Source organism: Macaca nemestrina, chromosome 2 (genome assembly GCF_043159975.1).
Source record: "Macaca nemestrina isolate mMacNem1 chromosome 2, mMacNem.hap1, whole genome shotgun sequence".
NCBI classification, from domain to species: Eukaryota; Metazoa; Chordata; class Mammalia; order Primates; family Cercopithecidae; genus Macaca; species Macaca nemestrina.
The window spans coordinates 30679863-30705932 of record NC_092126.1 but is presented as its reverse complement, the minus strand read 5'-3'; the positions used below and the strand labels follow the sequence as shown (position 1 = coordinate 30705932).

Genomic DNA, 26070 nt, shown 5'->3' with positions numbered 1-26070 from the left:
TTATTCTTTATATTATTTCTTCATGTGTGTTAAATTTTTTAAATCAACCTAAAAGTTATACGGAAAAATTTGCATTGAATTTTATTGACTCAATTTTTTTTTAATTTAATTGAGCAAAGAATGATACAAGAATCAGGCAGCACCACCACCCCTACTCTGGACTGAAATTTTGAAGTAGTCAAATTTCCAGATTACCCTCTAGAATGTCTTCACTGATATTCTTACAAAATCTATTGGCATTGGAAGATAGGTTATTCATTTATGTTTTCTACTAATTATTTAGAGTTGTAATTGTTTCATTTTTATTACTTGATGTTCCTTAAAATAGCGACAAAATTTTCACCATATCATATTTTGAATAATCAGATCCTTGTATTACTGGTTTGTGATCTCTCCTTCTTTTGTTTTTCTTTCCTTCCCATTCATCCACCTTCTCATGTACTCAAAAATTATTTGCTGAGCGTTTACCACAAGCCAGGTTCAGTTTAGGGAGGCATTTGAAATATATTAATGAATAAGACAAACTCCTTACTGTCATGGATTTTACATACCAAAATTCAAGGCTATTGTATGTCTATGAAGAACTGAATGTTTTATGAATATACAAGGATATTCTGTTTCTTTCAATGCTTTTTTTGAAGTATATTATCTTGATATTACAGTTGCTGTCCCTGTAATCCTTTTACCAAACTATCTGAATTTGTTTTAGCTGCCTCTTCTAAGAAGCATATAGTTGGATATTGTCTATCAAGCCAGTCAATAATTTTTGCCTTTTATTAGGTAACTTTAAAGCATTTATGTAGAGTACCATAACTAACATTTGATAGTTTTGTCATCATCTTTCACGCTTCCTTTGTAAATAATCTTGTTATTTTCTTTTTTCTTCTTATTGCTACTTATTATGAGCCTTATTAATAAGAATTTTGCACTGAACACATAAAAATTATTAACAATGAACATTGATTGGGTGCTTACAGTGTGTCAGGTATTGTACTCTGTATGATTTTTCTCATTTAATCGTCACAATCCTATTGCATAAACATCTTTTATGAGCATTTTTTAAAACGTTTATTTAGTGATTAGAAATATCAATAATATATTTATTTCATGTGTACTGATGAATTATGTAAAGTTCTATACTTCCTTCCATCTTTAAATTAATCACTAGAATTAAGTAGACTTAAGATACAAATAATGATTTAAATTATTTTCACTGCTATTGACAGGATTATTTTTGACAATTGCTTTTAGTTATTTAGCCTTAATCGTATCTTACTGGTTACATTGCTTTCCAGTAGTCCTCTTACACTTGCTTTCCTCTTGCTTGAATTATTGATTTTTGTTCACCTCTCAGTGGGAAAAGTGTATTTTTATCTAGAAAGGCATGTGGATGGTACCTTTCCTAAGCAAGTGCATGCGTAACTCAGCCCAACCTTTCCTTCTTGGCTTTTGACTATGCTAAAATACATGGTCACTTTGCCAGTAAAGGTTGTTTCTCTCACTTCATCAATTAACTCTTTTTTTGTAGGTCAAGTTTAAGATTAAAGTAGCAGATCCCCATCCCCAAGCTTCCCTATTTTTTTATCAAGTAGTCTGACTTAAATAAGGCCAGAATTGGACTTTGACAAGGAAATATAAGCCTTAGGCTATGGCTTATGATTTTAGCTATACATTTGCTGCTGGCACATACTATGTGAAAGATCTGGAGTTCATTTATTCCTGATTTGGGGCATGGCTGTGGACTTTAGGCTCTCCAGTGTCCTTGATTTTCTATTCCTTCCTTATAAGGCTGGTTTCTAATCAGTACTAACAAGACTCCTCTGATTCAGGTCCTTGTACCTGGCCTGGGTCTTTGCTATCTGGCGAAGTTGAATTTGGCTCATGGCCCAATGTGACACATAAAACTTTCAGGTGTCTCAGTTTTCTACCACACTTATAGTCCTAGTCAAATTAAACTGTGAATATTAGCTCAAGTGTTCAAAGCCTGGCTCAGCTTCTTCGTAGCTATTTAATCTAAATAAGGCTTTAAAGTCCTTCATTTCCTCATCAACAAAATAGGGATAATAAAAGTATCTATTTCTATGTGTTATTAGGTTAAATAAGATAAAGCCTTTTGGCCAGGTGTGGTGGCTCACACCTGTAATCCCAGCACTTGGGGAGGCCAAGGCAGGCAGATCACCTGAGCTTAGGAATTTGATATCAACCTGGGCAACATAGTGAAACCCTGTCTTTACCAAAAATACAAAAAATTAGCTGGGCATGATGACAGGTGCCTGTGGTCCCAGCTACTCGGTAGGCTGAGGTGGGAGGATCCCTTGAGCCTGGGAGATGGAGGCTGCAGTGAGCTGAGATCACAGCACTGCACTCCAGCCTGGGTGACAGAGTGAGACGCCCCCTTTCAAAAAAAAAAGAAAAGATAAAGCCTTTAGCACAATGCCTAGCCCTCAGGAAATAATAAATATAATAAATTATGAGTCATTATTTCAAATATTTAATTATTCTTCCCCATAATTCTTAATCAGTGATAATTCTTCATGTAGAAGGGGGAAAACCCCAACTTTCTGAAAAAGAATAATTCTGGGAAAACATTCAGTAATGTATGAAAGTAAGCTATCATTGGATCATCACTTTCTAATCCTTCATATTTCATGTATTATGTTTAATGTATAATATAAAGCTAATTAAAAAAGGAATAACTCAATCGTTAACTGTGTTTAGGAAGTTCTTTACTTAAACTGTTGAGAGATATAATTTTTTAGGCTGATAATTACACTGACTTCTGATGACTGAGAGTTACTTTTTTACCAATAGGTTTATACTTCAAATATACGTTAAAAAAAAAACAACTTGGCATTCAATGTAATTATACTATGATATGTTAGAACCAATATGCTATGACATATTTTAAAATTATATCAAAAATTTGGCAGATTAGTAATCAATAACCAAGAATCTCCCCAATTAAATTACAATAAACTGCATGGTAAAACAACTGCTAATCCAGATAATAGAAAATAGACATGGAAGATGTATAATAAGCATTTGGGGGATATGGAATTTATCCCATGAGTGTTGTAAAGAGCTCATAATTTAACAGTGCCAAAGCCCAAGCGTGTTATGAGGGTCTTTCCTCAAAAGTGACATTAATTGCATATCCCACAGATGCCTATTATGTACTCTATTTATATCAAAGTATAAAATATAGTAAAAAATTTACAGATTCAATACATTTAAAAGTGATAATAAAACAGTTATTCTGGCCTACTAAAACTGTTAAACTTCAAATTTTAGTCTCTTTATAAGAATATTGTAGTAGCACTGAATCTCTATATAAATCTGCTTTAATTTAGAGTTTTTTGAACTCACAACATGACGTGTCATCAGTGATAGAATGGTAACACAAATATTTTAGAGGCTTTTGCACAAAAATAATCCCTAAGTGATGAAATATCAGGACATTCTTATGCTCATACTAAAAAATAGCACAAAAATGACTCTTAAAAAATTACCTTGGAAAGCTGGAAATGATGCAGTCAATATTTTACTTTGGAAATTGGTCAGTATGTATTGACAGGTTTATAGAACCTAATTTTTTTAAAGTGCAACACCAATCAATAATTGGCAAACAAAAGACAACTCAAGATATTAAGATGGGTGCAGTGGCTCACACCTGTAATCCCAGCACTTTGGGAAGCCCAGGCGGGCAGATTACTCAAGGTCAGGAGTTTGAGACCTGCCTGTCCAATGTGGCGAAACCTCATCTCTACTGAAAATACAAAAGTAGCCAGGTGTGGTGGTGGGTGCCTATAATCCTAACTACTCAGGAGGTTGAGGCAGGATAATTGCTTGAACCCAGGAGGCAGAAGCTGCAGTGAGCCAAGACTGCACCACTGCACACCAGCCTGGGCAATAGAGCAAGACACCCCTCTCAAAAAAAAGAGAAAAAAGATGTTAATTATTTACTCAAATTATAGCAAGAGAAACTTTAGTCTATGTGCAACAAAAGGAACTTTCATAAAATTAATGAAAAACATAGCATAAATTATCTTTAGGATATATTTTTTATAAAATCACTTAAGTTGAACATTTAATTGCAGATTAATTTTATTTAACCTAAAATACAGGTAGTAAACTGATTTAACATTTGCTAACAAAAAATTTTTAATCATCCAGAAGATAATACAGTTAAATATATAAGTAACAGCATTAAATAAGCAAGGTGTTATATAATATTCAAGATTTCAGGTGGACTTATTCACATGTCAAAATAAATGTCATCAATTTATATAATACTAAGATTATCTAATTTAGAATGAGATTACCCAATTTTAGTGCAAGTAATATTTTTGTACTATTCGTGAATTCTAATTTTGTTAAGTACATCTATTAGCAAAATGCAGCAAATGTACATACTTACGGCACATCTCCCACCTCAGGAGATATTAACATATATTCTCTTGGAAAAACTGGTTTTAAAAATAATTGCAAAATTTAGTGACAGTTATAACAATAATACAGACTAGATTTAAGTAATTTTATGTCCCACGCAACTGTTAAAAATTTTGACTAAAAACAGAAATCTGGACTCTACATGGGGCTTAATTTAATCTTGCTAACACTTTCCCCCCATATAAATATATATTTATGATTTACTCCTCTTTCCATACAAGCTGCTGGTAATGGTAACATTTTGCTATTGGCTCATTCATTATTGACATTTTTACTATAAGTTCTAATATTTTACTTTTATTTATTTTTATTTTATTTTTTATTTTTACTATAATTTATAATTTTCTTGAAACATTTTACTTCACAAAAAATTTGTTTTGTTTGGAAATCAAAATTCTACAAAATATCTGGCATGCAAAAGTACACTTTAGATGACTTTAGATGACACAATTATGAATTATTATGTAATCTGAGAAAACAGTTTCATAAACTAAAAAGAGATAATTTTACATCTGCCCCTTGGTGATATTTACTCAAACCACTGACTGTATTTTCAAGTATTAATTCTGAATGTAAAACTAAATTAACAATTTTCTTCCAACACGAATAAACAGTAGCACAGCAATTACTTAGATTAAGATATTTGTGTGATATAGAATGAGATATTTTACTTCATTTCCATTAGATACAAAACTATAATATTAAATTCTAGAACATAAAATTATTCTGCCAAACTATATGACCATTTCTAAAAGTTTACTCCCAATTTCTATAGCATCACTTTAGAAAACAGTGGTCTAAAAGATGGCTGTTATAAGTTTGCAGGTAAGAGAAATACATAGGCTTTAGTGAAAAGAAAAAAAAAAAAGGCAAAGACAGAGTTGGAAGGGCTAACTAATGATTCACACAGGACATCATATTTACATAGCCATGACATTCTAATTAAGTAATGGTAATGACAAACAATGATAATAAAAGCATGTCAAAACATACATTATATGTATACTACACACGGAGCATGACATGTTTTTGTATGTTATGATTTAATTCTCACAGGCACCCTATGAAGTAGGTAGCATTATTTTTAATTTCCATTTCACAGATGAAAAAACAAAGGCTGTTCTTTTCAGAGCCTATGCTTCTAACTGCAGTATTATTATTATTGTTATTATTAGAGATGGGGGTCTTGCTATGTTGCCCAGGCTGGACTTGAACTCCTGGGTCAAGCAATCCTCCTGCCTCAGAGTCCTGAGTATGGTGGGATTACAGGCAAGTACCACTATGCCTGGCTTACACTGTTTTTTGACCCAAAGTTTCCAATAGTCATTAATAGAAAATACACAGATGGGTAGTACAGATGGCATTACGGCTTAGGGATATAAGAAAATTCAAGCACTTCGGCCTTTCATGTGCTCCATAAATAGTAATAACAAAACCAAATTAATATGTGAAATAGGCAAATAAAATCCTTGCATTATAAAATGTAAAGGCCAGTTGAGACGAGTGATCTATTCTTCAAAGATTTAAAAATACATACTTAAAAAAAATACAGATGAGATTCTATTTAAAAATAATGAGCTAAATGAGGCAGCTATGATTATTCCAAGACCTGGTATTTTCAGTATTGCCGATAATGTTTGAAAGATTAAGAGTAATTATGTCATGGATCATGGGATTTTAATGGGAAGGTACTGGTCAAAATGTCGAAGAAATTCTATAAATTATTATGATAAAGATAAAACTAGCCCCTGAAACTAACTGAAGGAAACTAACATCTGAAAAGGAAACAGAAACATTCTGGTTATAAATTATTTCACCCAAGCCCATGCCATCACCACTGCAACATCAAGCACCAGTTTGGGCAAGAAGGCAAAAAATTATAAAGCATTTCAAAGAAATGATAAACACATTCAACATCAACTTCTTTCCCCAATGTTTAAAACCAATTTCTGGATCTTAGCAAGCAAGTTTTGAGGGTGTAAAATGTGCTTTTGTATTTGGATATATCAATTATTTGACTGCACGGTGGAGAGGAATATAAAATTTAACTCCTGACCTTGTTACTAGCTATTTCGAATAAATTTTTATGTCTATAATCACAAACGTATTAGTTAGACTTTCAAATGTACGTAGCAATTCATTAATAACCTGCACTGCTGCCCAGTACCACATGTCACACACAATTTTCTCATTTCCAGTGGGAATAATGAAGCAGCTCTCAATGATGAGGTCAAGCTAAAGTAAGAAAAAGGAAAACATGCAGCATTCAAACAGAAAAGCAGACTTCTTCAGTCATAGTTCAGGGCTTCCAGAGAAGAAAAACAGCTGAAAGTTATTATTCATGAAAGACTCTGTGCAAAATGAGGACATAAATAAAATACTAATTTATTCTCTTTTCTGGGTTAAATAAACAGCTCTGGCTGTGGGTGACTTGTTTGAGATTCCCTGCAATTCAAATAATGAATTCACATTTATTGAGCATCTACTATACACACCTCAATAAAAAATTGTCTCAATTTTGCATGTTCTACCTAATGGAGAGTCAAGCTTTACATAAAGTATCTACCAAGAAACTGCATAGCACTACATATAAATGTTCTACTATTTCAATATAAAGAACCCTTGTCTGTAGCACTACACAGATAATTCATATTTACTAAAATCACTATTTTTTAATTTGCATGCACACCTTACAAGCCACTGAAAAAATACACACACACACACACACACACACACACACACACACACGTATACACGCACCCCTAAGGAGTGACCATCTCCCTGTTCTGCTATGACATGTTACAGAAGTTATGTGGCTGAAGAAAATTAATACATTATGGTCCCTGAGACAGGCATCTATCTTACTCACAGGAATCTACCTCTAAGGGTAAAGCAAAAGATGATCACATGATATAATGGAAAGAACATGAACATTTTATAGTATTGTTAGGATTGGGGCTGGCTCCATGCATGTATGATTCATGCAACTTCTTGGAAAGCTTGGTTTAATGATCTGCTGTTACCAGTTTGAAATTCTTACTAATTTCTTCGAAGGGGCCCTGCATCTTTCTTTTGCACTGGGCTCTGCAAATTATGTAGCCAATCCTAAATAATTATGGCTTTGAGTTACGATTTCACTGTGTAATATGTGTAAACTAAATCTGAGCCTTAGCTGCTTCATCTCTAATAAAGGAATAATACCCAATTTACAGGGTTGGTATTACAGGGAGTATTAGATGAGATACCATACATACGTGAAAGTGATAAGCACTGAGCATGCATATAGGCATGCAAAAGAGATGTGAAATGAAATGGAGATGGAACAGTTTTTATTTTTACTTTTAAGGATCCGAGACACACAGAAATTTACATATCATTAGAAACTACTATATAATTTGATGTAGTTGAAATTTAAACTTTAGGCTGGGCGCAATGGCTCATATCTGTAATCCCAGCACTTTGGGAGGCAGAGGCAAGCTCAGGAGTTCAAGGGGAGTCTGGCCAACATGGTGAAACCCTGTCTATAAAAAATACAAAAACTTAGCTGGGCTTGGTAGAATGTGCTTGTGGTACCTGCTACTAGGGAGGCTGAGGTGGGAGGATCACTTGAGCCCAGGGGGCAGAGTTTGCAGTGAGCCAAGATCACTGCACTCTGGCATGGGTGGAAGAGTGAGACTCTGTCTCAAAAAACAAACAAACAAACAAACAAAAAAACTTTAATACTTACAACCCATATATCTGTGGTGCAATTTCTAGTCTGTTCAAGTGCATGTAAAGCTCAATATCATGCTTCTTCAGTAGATGATCCTGGATCTGGTTGACTTTAGTGACAATAGCAACTGTTGGCCCTAAATCTTGTGGTCTAGCAAAGGGAATGGGAGTCATCAGTGTTTCTTTCCCCTAAAAACAGAAAAATTGAACATGTATTATTTAAATATGAAAGTAATAAATATATGGATGTCATTCTTTATCAACAACAGTTTAAACAAGAAGTCTTATTATCTGCCTACTACTCATTCTTTAAAAAAGGTGAAAGCACCATGCAATAATTATAATAGGAAGATGAAAAAGGGATTCACTAGAAATACTTTTTAGGAATATATTATTCATTCATATATGTGAGTAATTAAGATGACTGTTCAAAAGTCACATCTATTATGTTCCTTGATAAAATGAATGTCTTTGTTTTGCCTAAGCCACTTTTATAAAGCTGACTCAGTAATATCAGTACAAGTAGGTAAAATCAAGAACTGATAACCCTCACAGTTTAGTCACTGAGTTTCTCAACTGGCGTGACTCAGTTATAAAACACAAAATGGCCACTATAAGAAATGACCAATATTTAAATGTGTTCAAATACTCTGCTCAAAATTTTGATATTCATGTAAGTCTATGACTTCATTACATAACTTGCCAAGAACAAAAGGTTATTATTCCAAAAATATAAAGTAGTTTGCCAAATATGCTTACAGTAGCTTTTTACCTTCAACAACCCTTTCAGAATATAACATGTTGGTATATGAAGAAACACTTTATCACCTAGTGTAGGGGTCAACAAACTTTCCCTGTAAAGAGCCAGAGAGTAAATATTTTAGGCTTTACAAGTCATACAGTCTGTGCTGCAACTCTGCCACTGTAAGGACCATGCAGCCACAGACAATAAGTAAACAAATAGGAATGACAGTGTTCCAAAACATTTTATTTAAGGGCATGGAAGCTTAAATTTCATATTCTTTTCACATGTTCCAAAATACTATTCTTCTTTTGACAGTTTTCTAACCATTTAAAAATGTGAAAACCATTCTTAACTCATAAGATGTATAAAAACAGATGGCAGGCCAAATTTGACCTACAGGCAATAGGATGCCAACCTCTGAGCTGGCCAAAGGCATGAAAAACATCGATTACCTATCTCATTTTTTAAGAGATGGAATGAAGTGACTGAGTAATAATGGTTTCTAACCAGAATGCAATCAATTATACCAATATAAAGGAAATAAACCATACTGGAAACAATATGCCAAATTCTTTAACAGTATCCATTGCCAGAAGAATTTGTGACTTTTCCAATATTGTGTAATATAATGAGACAACCATAATGATCACTAAGATAGCAGAAGGGTTAGTTTAGAAATATAGTTAACTCAGCAATTCCACTTGTAGGTATATAACAAGGTAAGTGAACACATGTTCATACAAAGCTTGTATATAAATGTTCAAAGTTATTCACAATAGCCAAAAGTGAAAATAACCGAAATGTCCATTGACTGATGTATGGATAAACAAAATATGGTATATCTATATAATGCAATATTATTCAGGCATAAAAAGAAATACTGGTACATGCCACAATATGAATGAACACTGAAAACATTATGCTAAGTGAAAGGAGTCAATCACAAATAGCAGTATATGATTCCACTTATATGAAATATCCAGAATCAGCAAGTCCATAGAGACAGAAAGTATATTAGTGATGTCAGGGCATGTAGGAATAGGGAAATGGAGAGTGACTGTTAATGGACATGCAGGATTTTTTTAGGTGATTAAAAAAAGTTTTGGAATTAGATAGCAGCGATGTTTGCCCAATCCTGTAAATATACTAAAAACCATTAAGAGTTTAATAGGTACATGTTGTGCTATGTGAATTATATAAAAATTAAAAATATAGTTAAAAATAAGAATAAGAGTAAGAGTAAGGAATATTGATGCTAAATGTATGAATTCAATAGCAATGCAGTGGTAAAAGCAAAACAACCTATTTGATATAGGTTTTACCTATGCACTTCAGTAATAATGTGTATACCAACTCACTAGGGTAGCAAGAGAAAGATTATAATAATTTTTTAACTAAGCACTTATTATGCTGCTTGATTCATACACACACATATAAAAATGTATTTATATGAAATTTTCACATTGCCTTTGTGTATCTGCCAATATGATTAGAAATATACTTAAATCCCCAGGCTCAATCTTATTCCATAGGTAATTTCATTTTGGTTATAGCAATAATAAGGGCTATATACTATTCTTTGGTTACATGTTGTTATTTATTTAAAGCATTTGCTCCATCGCATACACTGAAAAGATCTGTACTATAAGATTTACCTTCTGACCATCATGCTCAAAAGTTGAAAACCAAGGTTCAGCAGTTTCCATAAGTTGTGAGAATACTGCACTAAAAATAAAACAAAATAACACAATGCTAGGTTTAACTTTCATTAAAATAATCACGGTATAAAAAAATAAAACAAAGAAAGTTTTTGTACTTACTAGGCATCATGTTCCAGATACTCAGGGTTCAAGAGAGTTTTCATTTCCTCACTTAAAAAAGCAATACAAGCAATCAAAATGTGTAATTTTTGAATAATTAAAGATGCAGAGTTTGCCTTATTCTATGTAAGACAACTTTCACATAATGTGTAAATGAAAAAAATTAGTCTTTTTTTTATGAAAAGAGCAACGCCATTAATAAATGATATGCTTTCTTTCTATAAAGATCAAAAACAAATCAGCTGCCTTGTCTATGCCACAATGAACTACCTAATTATTCAAATAAATATAGAATGTGACAGTATAGTTACTGGTCAAATATGCAATATCAAAACATTGATTTATTTTCTTTAACTGGATTTATTTTCGTTTTAACATCAATTTATCAGTGACAACACCTCTTAAGCATTTATTTTATTTTTTAACAGATTGAATCAGCTGAAGAAGCATGTCCAACACATTTAAAAGCTATTTTCAATCACCTATCTTTTCTTGTAAATTATATTCTACATGCACATTTTTTAAAGAGTTGCTGTCTGAAGAATACATTCACATGTTAAAAAAAAAAAACTGGCAGGTGAGGCACGGTGGCTCACACCTGTAATCCCAATGCTTTGGGACGCTGAGGCGGGCGGATCATTAGGTCAAGATATCAAGACCATCCTGGCCAAGATGGTGAAACCCCATCTCTACTAAAAATACAAAAACTAGCTGGGCGAGGTGGTGCCTGCCTGTAGTCCCAGCTACTCAGGAGTCTGAGGCAGGAGAATCGCTTGGACCTGGGAGGCGGAGATTGCAGTGAGCTGAGATAGCGCTGCTGCACTCCAGCACAGCTACAGAGCGAGACTCCGTCTCAAAAAAAAAAAGGCATTAAAACAGGATCCTAATGCTAACTTCATGATTACATTTTAGAATAACTGAAGTGAAAGCAAGTTAGATATGGTTATACTCTTGTCAAGATAAACATAAAAACTCAGTAAAATTAGCAAAGCTTCAAGGAAACTTGAAAATACTAATCTATAAACTAGTAGACAAAAGTTAATTTAACAAAAGCCTGAATATATGCTCAGCAAAATGTATGGCTATATTTGATTAATAAAGATCTTATAATCAGATATGTGAAATGTTATCTGTGAGTTTTCCATTTACTGCATATAGATGGGCTGACCTGATGAATCCTCCTGGACACAAGCTGACAGTACTAGACCCCTCCATTTCCAAAATTATTTTCTGAAGGCCCCAAAGTTAGGGTATCTTAGTTAGAAAATTGAATTCTAACACTTAGCCTAAGTTGAATCCAATTACAAAAGTTATATGCAGGAAAGAATAAATGAATATATCTTAAAAATTTGAGAAGCAATTTTGCTTATTTACAGAGGGAGGTTCTTTGTGGCTCTGCTCCCTTACTTATTAAGCTAAGTCAAACCTGATGAGGAGAGATAATCTCATATATAAAGTCTTATTCAGCTTGGAGTGAAAAAGGGATCATTAAAGGATGATATATATGGATATCAATTATTAGAACTTCTGTGATTACAACAAAAATGTTCCATTCTTGATCCATTAGTTACATGTCTTCCTTTAGATTGAGAATCAAGATTTCCAAAGACATTTATTATTCCAAATTTGCCCTACAGCTAAACTGTCCTAACAACTATTAAGTAGAATTAACAATTAACCACAAGAAACACAATCAAATGTTTACAACTTATACAACTTGTAAGTACCTTCCATTTAAAAGATTTTGAGGTTTCAAAAACAAAGGTTACAGTGGGGACTAAAAAACAGATGGAACTCATATTTAAAAAAACAACAACTTGCCTGGGCTGTGCAGACTCACTGGCATGTAGAAAAGCTTGGTGGTCACAGTGAAGGACAAAGACTATAGGTGCTAACAGCTCGTGCATACCCTGAAATGAAAGAGCCAGACAAATGAAAGAGATGGATACTCAGGGTCCATTAGTGGACAGCATAAACTCAGTTAAATACTTCTTCAAACCAATTCCCACTAGCAAAATTTCTGTATAATATAGAAACACGTAAATATGGAAAGCTACAAGATAAGATTTTTATCTACTTTTAGAATTTGATTCTAATTCAACCACCGCAGGTATTCTTCTTTAAAACATGGAGAGCAGTTCTCTTTTAAATGACATGACAAACAATAAATTGGCATGGTAGATAACCTTGCACCTGTCAGTTGCTTCAAGATCTGTACTCATAAATATGAATTTCATTTATGCAAATTATAATCATGAGCTACAGTGTTAAGATCTGCAGTAAGAAGGGCAACTAAGAACTGTAGACCTAAGGAAATTATATCCAATGTTTTCATTATATAATGGCTCAAAATTAGGATGTCTGTAGATTTAGGAAGCACTGAAGTCAGCCAGCTAGAAATGTTGGATAATAAAAAAAACAACCTTAAGAAGGTATGACAGAAAATAAACTTGTTAAAATAGGATTTAACATGTTTAATCAGAAAACTACCATAATTTTTTCCTGTCTACTTCAACTATAAGGTTAATTTCAATTTATTTAATGATCTCACCAATACGATTTTCCTCCTTATATTGGTTTTCACCAAAAATAGGTATAGAAACAAAAAGGCATAATAGTTACTAAGCTGTCCTTAAAAGGGTACTATAAAAATCTATTACTGATCCATTATTCTGGTGACATACGGTATTCCACATTATGACTACCTTTGCTAATTGAGATTTCTTTCCCCCTTAAGCATCAAAAAACATTTCAGCAAGTTAAAATAGATTATTATTTTTCCTGTCTCTTAAAGCGAGCAAATTACTACTTTCCTTTTGCTTAGTAACTAGGGATGCTCTTTTATAAAAAGACAAGACAAAATACTACTTTTAGAGGCAATATGAAAGCAGAAAGGAGATAAATCTTTTGCTAGTAGAATTAGAGATGGCTTCGTATATTGGATGAACAGAGTCACATAGTCCTCTGCACAGTCTAGTAGTAGTATACTATTCTTAGAAAGCCAATTGTTATCATAAAGATAATATGCAAGTTAACTTTTTCAGACTTCATATATAAGTTATCACTACTTTGAATTAAAAATACTTAGTTATATTTTTACAAAACAATTTATGATGCATTGACAATTTACTTGTGATTTAGGACGAATTACCACGTATCATTTCAATCTTTATAGGTAACCAACTCCTTATTAAACAAACCTTGAAAAAAATCTTTCAGATAACATGTTAGACACCTAGAAAAATGACATTGAGCATTACCAACTCTGCTTTAAAAATCATGAGGGGTTTATTCTCTTGGAATGGTCTCAAGTTACTCCAAAAAGAAAGTGCTGTAATTTTAATCATTAAAATAATAAGTATTATATCAATAGAAAAGTATGGAAAAGCAAAAACAAAAATAAAAAAAATGATAAAGGGAGGGAGGCCAGCCAAAAAACAAAACTTAAGAAATAAATTTAAAACTTCAGTAGATATCCTTGAGATCTTTTTTTGCCTATTTCTCATGATTTCTCCAGAATTAAAGTCCTTGGAAGTAGAATTTCAGGGTAAAGGGGTAAAAATATGTGTTAACATCTGGTAGGATGTATACCATTAAGCTGTCTCCAGAAAGAATTCTCTCAGTGAAGAATATAAAAATCACTCTCTCACACATCCTCACCTATATTCAGAGTGTTTTTAAAAATTTTGTCAACTTTCACAGTTAAATTGTTATAGTTTATTTAAATGCTAGCAAGATTGAACCCCAAAATTTTATTGAACGTTTTTACTTAATAAATTGCCCTTTTTCTCCTGATGAAGTGTTTCCTTTCCTTGGTGATGTCTAATAGTTCTATACCAATTAAAGATATTAACCCTTTCTAATTGTTGTTACAAACATTTTACCATGCTTATCATTAGTCTTACTTTTGATTTCTATGATATATTATACTGACATTATACACTTTGGTCAATACAATAAATAATTCTTCATGGTTTCTATTTTGCCTTCATGTCTATAAGACCTTCCTCATGTTGAGATTAGGGAAGAATACAGTTGCCTTTTTTTCCCCCCAGTTAATTCTTCGCTCAACTGATATAAGTTTAGTTTTTGCCATAAAAATAAGTATGTTTTTCTCCAAAAGAATTATACCAATTTACTGATTAATCATTTCATCTTCAATAAATTCAATCTACTCGATAAGTTGAATAACTCATCTTCTCCCCAGAGTTCTGAAATGCCATATTTAGTAAAAAAATAAATATTTAGCTTACATTTTTTCCAGGATTTTACTCTAGTACATTGGTTTGTATATTATTAACAATAATTGTACCATTATAAAGATTCAACCTTTAAAATATTAGAATATTTCCTATTTTCTACTCCTTTTCTTTTTTCAAACTTATCTTGATGATTCTTTTTTATTACAGGTTGTGTCATACCATTTAGGTTAAACAAAATGGTAAACAAAACATTAAAATTTTTATTGGCATTGCATTGAAATTAACTTGAGGAGAGTATTTTTAAGAACATCAGATTTTCTAATCCAAAAATCTGCAGAACTGTGTAGTGCTTGCTAGGTTTATCATGAAGTTTTCTTTCTTTGCTGTCAGTGGGATACCTTTTTGAAATAAAGAGTGCTTTTCACCCAAAATATATTTTAAAACAAGTTATGGCTAGTTTAATAAGAAAGACTTCTTGTCTAAATGAATCTTCCCAACTTCAAATATTCTCTTCCCTCTAGTTTCTGTGACACCACTCTGTCTAGATTCTCCATTTGTTCAAACATAATTCATCATTCACTTATTGCAAAAACTATTAAATGCCTGTATTTGCTGTGGACACAAAAGTGAATGAAGTGGGCAAGTTCCTAACATTGATGGAGCTTGTAGTCTAGAGAGAAAGGAACAAAATTATAAAATAAGCACAGAAATGACTATACAGTAGTCCTCCATTATGTGCAGGAGATATATTCTAAGACCTTACAGTAGATGCCTAAAACTGTAAATAGTACTGAAAACTACATATACCATGCTGTTTTTATATATACACGTGTATGACAAAGGTATTAAAATTATGATTTAAATTAAAGATTATAAATTAGGCACACTAAGATTAACAACAATTAATAAAAATAGAACAACTGTAACAATATAGTGTAACAATATTATATGATTGTGGTCTCTCTCTCTCTCATAATATTTTATTATACTGTACTCAACTGTTTTTGGATGATGGCTGGCTGCAGGTAACTGAAACCACAGAAAGTGAAACTGCAGGAAAGCGTGAACTACTGTACTGTACTGTACTGTAGGTAAGAATGGACACTGTACAACTGTGATTTTGTGTGTGTGTGTGTGTGTGTGTGTGTGTGTGTGTGTATACACATCCAGATCCTACCACAGGCCCAGCACAAAGAAAGTAATCACTACCTATTGACTGAATGAATGCAATATCTACCACTTAATATATCCACATAGTGAAAAAAGCTGAACTACAATATGAAAAAAAGAATAGCATTAAATCATATTTCAAATCAATAAATAAAGGTGTTCTTGGCAGAATGGAAGTTAAGAGTCTTTTGAATACCATTAAAAACTATTTTACAAGTTCAGTTTTGACTTTCATCTAAAGTAGGGATTTTTTTTTTTCAAATACTTAAAAGACATTTATATCAATTCAAGACTAGTAAAACCTGTTTAACAATTACAAATGGCAATTACATAGACATCTTTAAAAGAAAAGAGAAATACCAGAAATAATAATCATGAATTCAATATGCTTTAAATTTGACAAAGCATAATAAAAAATAATGTATTGACAGTATGCTTCTGGTTCCCAAAATGTGTATTTTGCTTCCACCTATATTGTCAGCATTTCTGCCTGCTTAAAAGCTTTTATCCCTGCTGGATTGTTAGTAGTCACTGCACTCCAAACTCATGCCAGTTGAAAATAAAGGTAACAAAGTTTTCTTCATCAACAGCCTGTAGGTTCACAAAATAGAACCTGTTCTTTTATCTGCCTGTGTTCATTTAGCCCACCAAGCAAGTCTTTATTAAAGCTAAGGCATCAGGCAGTCAAAGTTCATTAATACCATTTATATAATCTCGGCAATTTCAATTAACTCAGCAAGACATTCTACTACATGATAACAGTCTCATTAATTCAATAAAATCCCATAACTATTAACAATATGGTCGATGTTAAACGGGGTGTCACCTAGTACAAAATAATAGCTTTAACAGCTTGTGATGAAACTTAAGGTTCTTTTCTTAAATTTGATCTGGCTAAATATTCAGTCCTTCTACAGCAAGGTATTATTTTTCTGTAAAAAATCTATAGGATTTTAAACACATACAAGGAGTAATTAAATATTTTAAAATGACACCCAGGAGTAAGTTAATAATACTTTCTTATTCAGTAACTGATAGATTTTTGTCTTAATGGATCAAGAACATATCTTCCATATGACTGTGTAGTCTTCCATACAAACGCAGTGGGTCACATACATCACAAATGGTAGATGGAGTGTACAGTTATTATGTTTTTATTCCTTGTCCATAGAACTCGTTTCCATTATTATAAGACTCCTTAATCTATTTTTTCTTTCTCTAAAAAAATTGGAAAACAGACGAGTAATTTGGAATAATTTTATCCTGATTTGATTCACTATCATCAAGTCTTTTACTGTGGGGTATTTTCAAGTATTTAAAGGAAAAGAGGAAATAACAAAGAGATAAGGTTCACAACAAAAGCCAATATAATGAAAAGAGAGCAGAAAAACAAAATCCTGGAATTTTTGATAGAGATTTTAAGCTAATGAACTAATGCAGCAGAACCATTTACTCCCACACTTCACGTGAAGCGTGTTAACAATCTCCTTACAGTTTAAAGTCATTTTAAATGGGGTCTTCTGCTATTTGCTTCCAAAAGAATTCTACACTAACAGATTTTTTTCCCCCAGTCTCCTTTTTGGTTTGTTTTTAGTCTTTTGACTTTTTATCTGACTTGTAGATGAGCCTACCTTGCTTGCGAGTCCCTTTCCTAGTCTGAGATTACAAAAAAATTTATCCCAAATCTTCTTCTAGTATTTTTATACACTTTTAGTTTTTATATTTATGTTTTTACACCATCTGGAATTTATTCTCCAAAAAATGTATAATTTAATGGTTTTTCCAGATGGAAAGCTAAATATAGCAAGACAATATCCTTTTCTCCATTTTACTATATTCAGATCCCATATAAACTGAACCTGTTTCTAAACTGTTTCACTGAACAATGATCAATCCACATAATACTGTCACATTAGTTTGATCACAGAACCTTTATAGAAGTTTTAATATCTACATTTGCCATTCTCCCTTTCCCACAAATTCTATGGTAATTCCAACACATTTAATAATTATTATAATGATGATGATAATAAAAACAACCACAACTACCAACATGAACCTTTGCTTGGCACCAAATGTTAACTCTATAAAGTAATTACTATTATTACCCTCATCTGACAGATACAAAACTAAAGATTAAAAAAGTTAAGTAAATTGTCTAAGATTGTGAAGTTAGTAAATGAGAGAGCTGAGATTCAAACAAAGGAATTTGAGTCTACACTCAGTGCTTTTAATCCCTAAATTGTATTATCTCTGTTAAAATAAGTGTAACGTTTTTAGGCACTAAATTGAAAATAACTGTATCCAGTTTTTTTAAAAAACACGTTATCTTACTCAGGTTATCACTGGAATGATAATTCATTTAAACATAAAGAAGCAGTATTTTTACTTAGTCTTCTCATCCAAAAACATGCTATTTTTCTATTTATTTGATTCTTACTTTACATCCTTGAATAACTTATTTATTTATATATTTATTTATTTATTTATTTATTTTTTGAGACAGGATTTCACTCTTTCGCCCAGGCTAGAGTGCAGTGAATCAATCACAGCTCACTGCAGCCTGAAACTCCTGGTCTCAAGGAATCCTCCCACCTCAGTCTCCCAAGTAGCTGAGACTATACGTGTGCACCATGATGACCAGCTAATTTTGTGGGTTTTTTTTGTAAAGACGTGGTTTCGACATGTTGCCCAGCCTGGTCTCAAACTCCTGGGCTCAGCCAATAACCCTGCCTCAGTCTTACAAAGTGCTGGGATTATAGGTGTAAGCCACTGCACCTGGCCTATAGTTTTCTTAATATATTTTTTGTATCTTTACTGTTAATTTTTTTCTAGACATGTTATAGCTTTTGGTTGCCCTTATAAATGCAATTTATTTTTCATTTCCAATTCTAGTAAGCTATTGTCAGCAGGTAATTAATACAGAAAAATATTACTACTGTTAAAAATAAGATAAAATTAGTTCCCTTGGATATTCTATGTATATACAATAATTAAAAATGTATGATTTAGTATATTTGTAGTCTGACATGTTTTACCATCCTTAAATCTAGTTTATTTCAAATTAAATACATTGCTTTTACCGTAAGTGTTTTCTATTATATTAAATTTAAGTTTAGTGGTCCTGAATTAGATATACATTATAACTTTTGATTATTAGAGATTTTAAGAATTTAGGTTGAATTCTCACTTCATTTGCAATTGGAGAAATACATAAAAATATCCAATTGTATTTTTATTAGAACACTATAAACTTAAATAAAAAATGTAAATACATCTGTATATATTAAATAACTTACATTTCAATAAAATAAAACAACCCAATAATTTTCTTTGCTTTAGTAATGAGATGAGTCAAATAACAGGGTAACAAAGGAACTAAATACACATTTCAAAAAATTTAAAGAAACATTCTGAAGTTCTGTTACTGGTAAGTTTTAAAGAGTAATAGGATACATGATTATTTTTTACATGACATGTCATATATTTATAAATGCTATACTGAAAAATAATATTTGTACATACAACTCTGAAATTTTATTACTAGATTGCCTTCAAAGATGCTGTTTATAAACAAACTCCCAAAAGTTGAAAGAAAAGACTGAACACCTTAAAGGAGACAATTTGGTGGAATGTCTTATAATCAGGAAGAAGCATATGTGCTTCAATGAGCTTACCTTTCTCACCATGCAGCTGACAAGCAGCTCTCTGATTGCTTTAGCATTATGATACAACTTTGGATACAATAAAGGCTACATTATTGCTCTATCATTTGTCAAGCTGTATAGAAAATTTTGAGTCAATGGATGCCACCTGTAAGATATTTTCATTACCTGTTTATAAAGCAACTGCTCGTTTTCTCTGGCATAACAGAAAAGAACATCTGTAAGAATTTTTCTCACATTTTCTTGTTGGAAAAACTGCATTTCAGGAAACCTGGAAAAGGAAAATACAAGATTGAAACTGACTAACACAGTTTCAAGAATCATTCTCAAATTCTAATCTCGAAGACGTGGCAAGGGCAGCTTCAGATTTTAGAACAAGCCTGTGTTTGCCATGCAACTTATGCCTTTGGTGGGGAATGAAAAAGGGGTGAGGCAAGGGGAAATAATTATATCCCAGAGGTAAATGACATCCTTCAACATATTCACATTTCAAAATTTTACACATGCTTCATATACTTCATACATGTGTGAATATGATAGTTTTTTAATTATATTGTACCTATCTGCGGATGGGGATTTGCTTTGTTTTAGCCCATTGGTTTTTAGGATAAGAATGTGATTTTGTAAAAGTACTAATTTTTTTCAAAAAAAGATTATTCTTTTTTCTTGATGTAAAATATTGACACTTCAGTTATTACATATAACCAAACTATCAGCTTTTCATCTGATTAAAATATAGACTTCTAAATATTTCTTTATAATGCAGTAAAACACCACAACTGCAAGAACCCAGAGAAAACCCACAGCAACACAATACACAATCAATGTATAAGGGCTGAGGGAATGTCATCTAGTAGTAGTAGTCAACTGGGTTTAATCACAGAGTTTGAATGATAATTTTTAGGAGAGGAAGAACATGGATCATCAGTGGAAAAGGTAATCAAAACAGAAAGAAAGATATGAAGGCACAGGAGGCAATGGGTATTTCAAGAGTGCAGCATAACATGGTAATTATTAATCAGAAGGAAAAGACAATTCCATGAAATACTGCCTGCTGGGAGCAGGACAGTGGGATAGAAGAAAAGGTGGAGCAAGGCTGGAAAGAACTTTGAATGCTGAATTTCCAACTATGGAAACACAGCACAGTAAATCTATATTTGTGAATAAAGAAGTGATAAAGAAAACAGTATTTTAATTTAACTCTATGGAGGAATAAACCTGAAAGAGTAGCATAGGAAGGACATAAGAGTACATTATAATAAAGTGAAATTTAAAAGTCCTAAACCCAAGTAGAAAAGGCTGTGTTCAAATTCATGTTGCATAATTTCTAGTTATGAAACCCTGAGTGAATGATTGCTTAAATGCCTCATCTATTAAGAAAGGATAACAATACTGATCTTACGATCAAGATGCAATCATATGAGAGCACCAAGAACAGTGCCTGACAAGTAGTAGATATTCAGGAATGGAAGCCATTATTATAATAGTATTTGAGTAATGATACTTTAGATAATGAGATTGCAAATCAGGTGGCTTTGGAACTAAAAATTGAGAGAAAACGTGAGAGAGTAGAGAGGAAGATGACCTAGAGCATGAAGGCATACAGCATTACTGAAACAGAAAAATATTCCTTAATGAGTCTTTTAAGAGCAATAGTGGCTGTTTTACATCATATTATAATGGTTTACTGCCTCCCATTTCTGGAGACCTCCGCTATTTTATGCTTCACTCTGCTACTTTGTTGGTGCCTTGGACAGTTATAACTTTCTAGTCCAAGCTAGGTTTTCGGTGAATTATGCTAGAAATCTGTGAAGCATCTTTTTTTCTGGTCCTAATTTTTTAAATACATTAAGGCCCATTTTACCTTCATCTGTTCATTTGACTTTTGCTTACAACTCCGTCCTGCAACTGCCCACACAGGTTTTGTTTGGTTTTTGTTTTTGTTGTTTGTTTGTTTTGTTTTGTTTTGCCTTTTCTGTGGCAGCAAGGAAGCCTCTTTTTGGGGGGCCAGTAAACAACCTAAGGATCTGAGCAAGCTTGCTTCACATATTTGCATAAAGCTTAATGTGATGATCTCCCTATCCAGGCATCACAGTTCAAATAGGGGTGGCATAATTAACTTCTAAAGAAGAGAAAAATTAACCTGAAGAGTAAGCATATGTCAGAGAGGCCAAAGAAACTGCAGAATAATGTCAAATGCACTGAAGTAGGAAAGAAACACAAAAACTTTTAAAATGACATTTTGGAACAAAATAAAGTTGCTAAAGCCTTTAAAAATCAAATATCCCAAATTAAAGTAATCAGGATAAAAGATAAGTAGTTAATAAAACAACTTGGTATAGAGAAATTTCTTGGGAAACTTAGCCATTAAGTTAAGAACAGAATAATCCTTTTGAGAGGTGAAATTTTCTCTCCTTCTCATTATATAACATAAATTTAACTCTGTCTTTGAGTAGGCTTCATTCCCAAAAATCTGGATCACCTGACTTAATAACTTTGCATGTCCCCTTCCTCACCTATTCTTTGGAAATTTTCTACACACATTGGCACAACCAAATTCTGTGTAGCCGTTACAATCTAAAATTGATTATGATAAAAGTACTAAAAACTGCTACATTAACTTTGCAAAGAGTATCCATAAACTATAATTTAATACCTAAAAACTAAAAATGTAAAGTATACTTGTTAAGTCAACTTTAGCCTGAAGCTGCCTCCTTACATATTTTAAGTTCAGCCTAAAAGTTTCTCTGTATATTGTGAACTGTAAACAAGTGGAGCTGTAAACAGATCGTAGCCTACATGTCTGCCAATCATCGAGTTTTGGCCAATCAAATGTAGCCAACTGTTCAACCCATGTTCAAATAAGGCAAACACCAACCTGTGACCAATCCAGCTGTTTCTGTACCTCACTTCTGTTATCTGTATGTCACTTTCCTTTTTCTGTCTATAAATCTTCCACCATGTGACTGTGCTGGCGTCTCTGAGCCTACTCTGACATGGAAGGCTGCCCGATTCACAAATCGTTCATTGCTCAATTAAACTTCATTAAATTTAATTCGGCTGAAGTTTTTCTTTTAACACACTATATACCAATACCTGGTTTCATTTAAATGCATACTAACCACTTTCAAGATTAAAAACTACAGATCTACAAGAATTCAATTGCAAGTAGTAATTTAAATTGCCTACTTTTAGCAAACATCAAATCAATTGAAAATGTGTATTATGCAGACATAGCATATCTATGCAACAGCACACCAACTATGATTCTGCTCTACAATGCTGAAGTGCTAATTTGTGAAGTTTCATGGCACTCTCTTTGTTAGAAAACTATAATTTGTTCATTAAATGATGAAGAATCCATTGCATCAAATAAGTAAGGTAGAAAGATACAGAAAAGCTCTGAAAAAGAAGTAAAGTTTTCAAAACTATTTCAAAAGTTGGAAAAAGAACTGAAAATCAGAGTTTTGTGCTGAGTCTTTGGAAATTATCCAGTCCAACTCAGAGATTAACAGGCAAGTAAACAGAAGCACAGAGGAATAATACCTCTGCCAATGTATCTGGGTAGTTAACAGAACAGCAGCACTTTCCAATTGCTTCCCTAATTGGTTATAAATTAATCTGAGAAATGCATTTAGGTAAAACTCCATGACTTTAGAGTTACACATAAGAACCTAGCTCTGAAGGTTGATGAATATACCTAGATAATAACATATTTCCTACAAAAAATACTTCATGGTCACAGTATCAGGATTCAATCCAGAAGATGTTACATTTATAGGTATAAGAAATATGAGAGAAAAGTACAGTGACAGTGTATCTAGGAATAGTAATAATCTGTTTTTCATGATATGTTGTAAGTTTCAAAATAGCTTCCCTACCACTCATTAAACTTCTAGGTTTTATTTACCCCATGCTAGATGGTGTGGATTCAGCCTAGGTAACGTAATTTGAACATCATTGTAACCCAAGTATCATTGGAAAGGCAAATCTGTTTTTGAAACATAATTAAAAGCACAGAATACTAACAACACTAGATGCAACAATCATTCAGGTTTTGAAAAATCAACAATGACTCTACAGTTTCATGGAAATAAGAGAGAAATTTAGAATTAAAACTGTAGAGGTTCATAATTTATTCAAACCAAAATATCTGGTAGGAAAATAAAACAGAAAGGAAAAAAAAAAAAAACCCCACACTAAGTAGGAACTGGAAACAAATTTTATTATTAACAGAAAGTCTTTCTTTCTACATTTGTCCATAAAATAAAAATTGAGATGTAAAACAGGTGAGGGTAAAACTCTAAAAATAGAGATGAACAGCAAAGATTAAGTAGTCCATAATGGAAGTTAGACTAAAATAGTTTTAAATCTTTACTTTAGGGTAAAAGTCATATTTCAGTTTAGACTCAACTGATCAGTATTTAAGTTTCTCTCTCAGATGTGTGAAGAAACTGTATTTAAACAAATTTTACACAGTACACAGTAATAATAAGAGCCATCACAAACATTGGGTGTGTAAGTTTGTTTTCTACCTTGAAATAAACCAAAATTGGTAGGCAACATAGGTTTCATTATAAGCTTTAAAAATCTTTCATTATGGAAAATTCAAACATTTATAAAGAAAAGACAACAGTAAACTGAACCCCAATCTACCCATCAGCTAGTTTCATGACTTATCATTTGTTTTACATATATTCCTCCCCAATATTGCATTATTTTGAAGCTAATCCCAGACATCATTATATCTATAAATACCGCAATGTGTATTTCTAAAAGACAAGCACTCTTTAAAAACATAACCATAGGCCAGGTGAAGGGGCTTACACCTATAATCCCAGCACTTTGAAAGGCCAAGGCGGGAGAATCACTTGAGCACTTGAGGAGTTTGAGAACAGCCTGGGCAACACAGTGAGACCCTGCCTTAAAAAAAAAAATGTAAAAATAAATTAGCTGGGTATGTTGGCACACACCTGTAGTCCCAGCTACTTGGGAGGCTGAGGTGGGAGGATCGCTTGAACCTCAGAGGTTAGAGGCTGCAGTGGGCCATGTTTGCACCACTGCACTTTGGCCCTAGGCAAGAGAACAAGACCCTGTCTCAAAGAACAAAACAAACAAACAAACAAAAAAAGCAAAAAAAATCCCATAGTGCCATTGTAACATTACTAATAATAAAACTAATAATCTATTAATCAAATATCCACTAAATGTTCAAATTTCTGTGACTGTCCAAAAATTCTTAATACTTTGTTAAGAGCCAAGAAATATCTGTTAGTACACTGCAATTTGTTGATATATCTCTTAAGATTCCTTTAATCTACAGACTTGTCCTTCTTCTCTTTTTTATCTTGCAATGTATTTGTTAAAGAAACCAGATTTTTTATCCTGTAGAAGCTTCCCACATTCGGAATTTTATGTATTGTGCCTCCATTGTCTTATTTAACAATTCCCCTTTCCCCTGTATTTCCTACAAACTGGCACTTAGACCTAGAGACTTTATCAGATTCAGGTTCAAGTTTTCGACAAGATTCTTCTGTCTCATCTATAGATGATATAATTTGAGAACATGTTTGCAAATTCTTTGATACTCCTCCCATAGAAAGATGAAAGAGTCCAACTCTCTTCCCTTTGAGTATGTGTTGGCCTTAGTGACCAGTTTTCTCACAAAATTAATGTGTCAAAAGTGGTGCTGGAACACAGCTTCTGTCTGGCTCTCTGTGGACACACTCTCAGAACCAGGCCACCATGCTGTGAGGAAGCCAAGCAGCCATATGAAAAGGCCATCTCGGGTGTTCCCACCACAGCTCGAGAGGAGGTCTCACCTGAGAACCAGCTTCAACAACCAGATGGGTGGTGAGCAAACCTTCAGATGATGCCAGACCCTGGACTTCAAGCTACCACAGCCAACATCATGTGGAATAGAGATACGCCACCCTACTGAGCCCTGCTCAAGTTGTAGATTCAACAACAAAATAAATTCTGTTGTTTTAAGCTTGAGGTGATTTCAATGCAGTGATAAGTTGGTGTTGTGTACTTCCATCAGGAGGCACCTAACATTAATGTATCCCACTTTCAGTGATTCTACCAACTGTTAATGATCACTGCCTAAATCTGGTAATTCATTAAAAGTCATAAAATGGTAAAACTATAATTCTATCATATTTTTTCTTCCTTTATTAAGACATAGATAAAATGAAAAAAAACTCCTTCATCAATTTTTAGCTATCCTGAAATACAATTCACATAATTTTTTAAAATCTTACTGATTTCTATTACATTTGGCTCATGGATACGTACTGCAGACATTT

At 32.8% G+C, this 26070-nt stretch overlaps 1 protein-coding gene across 1 annotated transcript in view; it reads right to left on the bottom strand.

The window, feature by feature from the left end:
* Positions 1 to 26070, bottom strand: part of LOC105465802 (TBC1 domain family member 5) — a 570286-nt gene that overhangs the window by 215685 nt on the left and 328531 nt on the right. Inside the window, exons 11-15 of the mRNA XM_011714415.3 lie at positions 19931 to 20033; positions 12547 to 12635; positions 10726 to 10776; positions 10561 to 10630; positions 8177 to 8349 (exon numbers count right to left, since the gene is read on the bottom strand). Coding sequence (XP_011712717.1) covers positions 8177 to 8349; positions 10561 to 10630; positions 10726 to 10776; positions 12547 to 12635; positions 19931 to 20033 — 486 coding nt within the window. The remainder of the gene's footprint in view (positions 1 to 8176; positions 8350 to 10560; positions 10631 to 10725; positions 10777 to 12546; positions 12636 to 19930; positions 20034 to 26070) is intronic.